Raw genomic sequence first — 4444 nt, 5'->3', positions numbered from 1 at the left:
TTTAACGCGGAAAAATCTTCGACTACCGGGAGACCTGACCAAAGCCCGGCCCCCCAGTAGCCCTCTCCGAAGAGGGGGAAGACCCCTCGTCTTCCGGGGAGAGGGACGAGAGGACCCGGATTCTTACCGGCTAAAACCCCGCGAATGCCCTCACGGCGTGCTTTACCTTGCGGTGATGGGGGCAGCGGGAAACGCGATGATTCGTCCGCCACCCCCTCCACGCCGCGCCTGCAGCTAGGCGTCTGTCTCTGGAGATATAATCCTCCCATGGCCCTTGGGCCATCGCCTGTCTAATCTCTTCGTGGCGGGTTGGGGGGCATTAACCCCAACCCGTTACTTCTCGTAACGGGGTCTTTTACAGCGGGCGCATAGTTACCCCGCCCATACGCCCGCACCCCGACCGATTGCCCATTAACGTGGAACAACCAATTCGTCGCGGTTCCGATGCTTACCCCTTGGAGCAAGCGTCATCTTAGGGGAGGAGGGGGGGGGCAGAGCCACCCGGTAACTCCCATCGCCAAGAAGGGGGTTGAAGGGCGGGCCTTGAAAAACCCGCAGCCAAACCCACGACGTCCCTATCGGCGGATACCCGTCCCCGCTCCTCATTGTCATCTATCTTCCCCCTCCGAAGGGGAGGAGAAGGATTCGACAGGGGGGCGACGACCATGATTGCGCGGCCGCCGCGGCCCCTCGTCGTCACTACTACCGTCCACTCTCGCGCCTGTATTAGGGCGGGAGACGGCAGCGGAGGAGGAAGCGCCACCGCCCACGCGCCGCAAACGTGGACGCGCCGGCGGAGACGACCGATATCTCCTAGCCCCCGCATTGTTGTCACCGCCACGGTGAAGATTTCTCCGCGGTTGTGACGGCGGCGGCGATGGTGGCTGTCCACCGCCGCCGCTATCCTTACTGTCAAAGGAAGGGAGTCCGGCTACCCCCTCTCTGACGCGTTCCGCCGCCTCCTTCTGCGCCATGACTCAGCCACAGAAGGAGGTGAACGCTTTCCATTTGACCTCTCCCTGAACTCCGACCGCCGCCGAAAAGACGGCCGAGAGGGAGAGGTCATCCCCAATCTCCGCCCGGAGGACTCGGCGCTCCTCTTCCCACGCCGGGTAAAACTAGGGTATGTTGCGCCGAGTTTACCTGCTCCGGGCAGTGGTGGCAGCCGGTGGTGCGCTCCCTCCCAATACGACACAGGTACTCCCCAAAGCATCCATGTCCCGAGAGCACCTGCGCCACATGAAACGTAAGTCCGCGCCCCTTCTTGGCGATCCAGTCCCGCAGGACTGGCTGAACGGCCTCACGTATCCTCCTCCCGGAGACGAGCCGTGGATCGGACAGCTTGTCCTCCCACTCCTGAAGGAGAATCTCCCTCTTTTGCAATTTTAGCGCAGCCCTCGCTCTGGGCAAAATGAGGCCTATTTTGGCCTCAAGTTCCTTTAGTCGCCGATAGGTCCTTGCCTGACTTACGGCGAGGAGGTCTATCGGCAGGATACCGGCGAGGACTGTCACCCCCACGTGCGAGACGGTCCGATATGCACGGGCTGCCCGGTTCACAATGTGTCTTTGGACAGCCACGAGCCGCCTGCAGAGGGTAGGGTTTTCCTCCACCCTCTCCGCCCATACAGGCGCTCCGTACAGTAGTACGGAGTGGACCGTCGTCGCGTAGAGGCGACGCACGTGCCCGCCGGGACCACCCAGATTCGGTAATAATCTGGTCAGGCCATTTGCCATGGCCTGGGCCCTGGGTATCGTGCGGGCAACGTGCTCGCCAAAACTGCCAGTGCCGCCCAGCCACACCCCCAGATACTTTATTTGGGTGGTGATCGGGACGTGGACACCCTCCCACGAGGGTGAAAGTAATAGGCAAAGGGGAGAAACGTCATGGCGGCAGGGCCAGGCAGGAATGGGGAGCCGAGGCAAGCCGAAGACTGTCGATCGGGCACGAAGTCGAAAAGAAAAGTGAAACTACTGAAGTCGTTGTTCTAATGTTGAGTGTGAATCGTGAAAATGGTCAAAAACGCGGATCCCGAGTGACGACCACAGATGACGATGTTCTTAATATTCCTCCGAGATAATCTCGCGTTTGCTGCTGCACATGTTCGTCCTCGTAGAGAGATACCCTGGCGAAGGACAGATTTCGTGAGATCGCTGCTGTGATTGTGAGTGTGGCGGTCTGCCGACCGCACAATCGATACGGTACGCGCGCCGCGCGCGCGCCAACCGATCACGCGCCGAGCGCGTGGGCCAGACTACGGCCCGCGAAGCTATACGAGAGTGCCGCCGATAGGTGGCAGACTTTCTCGCGTTTCATTTCCCGTCAGGGAAGAATAAAAGGCCGCACAGCGACGGCCTAGGCAGCTATCGACTGCTCGCAGGCTCACCGCCAAGACCAGGAGAAGTCTCTTGGATAAGAGATACTTGCCGCCGCCGAAGCTACGGCCACCACCGAGACGAGCTGCGCCACTCCGCCTGCCGACACCGAGACACCCTCAACGGCCCCTGGACTACCGTCCTGGCCGCACGGGGAAACTCGTCCCGCTCCAGCTCTCACCGGTACGACTGACTCGTCCTCCACGCACACTCATCGTGGGACGTAAGAGTCCGGCGCTACACTCCTCCTCAACTATCATGGACGGCGCCTCTACTCCTGTCGCCTCTGCCGCCATCACCTACCAAGCAGCTCACCACGGCAGACACGACGCCTCGAATATACGGCCCAGTTCACCACGGACATACGACATGTGTCAGGAAAAGACAATGTCGTAGCCGACGCCTTATCGAGGGCAGACGCTGTACAACAGGCCATCGACTACGAAGCACTGGCCAGACCACAGCACCTGAAGAGCCTAAACGGCCCTTTTCAGGGCCGCCTCCACGGCCCTGAATAGGCCCTGAATAGGGCCTTCCACAGCACACTGACACACCTACACTTGTATTATAAGACTTAGAATAAACGACCTATTTATTGCATACATCTGTCTCTCAGATCACTCGACGATACCTCTCACGCTACGGCATATCCTCTGCGAAGGGCAAGCGACGCCCCAGCGTAAGTGGCACGATAGCCCACAGTGAGATTCGCCCTCGTACGAAAGATACCCTGGCGAAGGACAGATTTCGTGAGACCGCTGCTGTGATTGTGAGATTCGTCCTTGTAGAGAGATACCTTGGCGAAGGACAGATTTCGTGAGACCGCTGCTACACGTGTTGTGAATTGTGAGATTCGCCCTCGTACGAGAGATAACCTGGCGAAGGACAGATTTCGTGAGACCGCTGCTGCACGTGTTCTGAGATTTCTGAGATTCGCCTTTGTACGAGAGATAACCTTGCGAAGGACAGATTTCGCTGCTAATGCACGTGTTCGGACGAATGTACCCAACTGTCACAGGAAGGGAGGACACTTGTCTTATCCGTACAGTGGCACAACAGTGTGATGTCGAAGGTAAATTTTCTTTGTTAAATTTGCCTAATTTTTTACTTTTTTATTTTAATCTATAATTTTTGAAATTGGCAATATTTAACGTGTGAATGTAATTGTATCATTACAGACTGCTGCTGATATTAAAGATGATACATTTGCTCGGAGGAATTTGAGGAACAAGAGGAAATAACGGGAGGCCCACCAATAATGCACAGATAAGCGAGAAGACAAAATGTGCAGTCCAGTCGTAAAAAAAAGTATGTGATATTATGTAACATACTCGCGTAGGTAGGATTCGACGCTTATATGGTTCCTTATGCGTGATGCGTGCACATATTTAGGTTATTTGTAAGATAATTTCACCTTGTGTATTATTACATGTTATACATTATGTATGCTGGTGGGTGCTGGGACCATCTAATTTGGGGAATAGAGTCCGCTCTGGCTACACCGGTAGGTGCTGGGACCGTCATCCGCGGGTGACGGAGTCCGTACTGGTGCAGTTTGTGTAACATTAGCCAGTGGGTGCTGGGACTATTTCCGATTTCGGTAATAGAGTCCGCTCTGGCTACACCGATAGGTGCTGGGACCGTCATCCGCGGGTGATGGAGTCCGTACCGGTGCAGTTTGTGTAACATTAGCCAGTGGGTGCAGGGACTATTCCCCTTTGAGGATGGAGTCCGCACTAGTTTTATAATACACAATGTATTACATGTATTATTACATGTTATACATAACTTGTAAATGTATGTGATTTTATTTATAATCAACTTCTTTCAGTTCAAATTTCATTTACTTTGTAAACTGTTGTATACGATGCCTTCGCAAAAGAAATATTCTTGCAAATTTCCCAATTGTGCCAACAGCTATCATAGGTCGAAAGGTGAAGCCAATACAGTCATAAATAAACGCTTTTATAGATTTCCAAAAAATTCTGACATTTCTACGAAATGAAAAATGATTTGTGGCATCAATATCACTATTAATTGCCGGAATATGTACATTTGCGAAGATCATTTT

General features: G+C 54.4%; 1 protein-coding gene across 1 annotated transcript; it reads right to left on the bottom strand.

Moving 5' to 3' along the window:
• Positions 1 to 1062: 1062 nt before the first annotated feature.
• On the bottom strand, positions 1063 to 1734 carry LOC112458452. Its single transcript, XM_025022079.1, has one exon. It carries the CDS (start codon positions 1732 to 1734, stop codon positions 1063 to 1065), a length of 672 nt encoding a protein of 223 aa, XP_024877847.1.
• Between the last annotated feature and the right edge of the window lie 2710 nt (positions 1735 to 4444).

The sequence above is a fragment of the Temnothorax curvispinosus genome, unplaced genomic scaffold, assembly GCF_003070985.1.
Source record: "Temnothorax curvispinosus isolate PA1 unplaced genomic scaffold, ASM307098v1 QBEX01008928.1, whole genome shotgun sequence".
Classification (NCBI taxonomy): domain Eukaryota; kingdom Metazoa; phylum Arthropoda; class Insecta; order Hymenoptera; family Formicidae; genus Temnothorax; species Temnothorax curvispinosus.
Note: the sequence above shows the minus strand (reverse complement) of the source record. Positions and strands in the feature narration are given on the sequence as shown.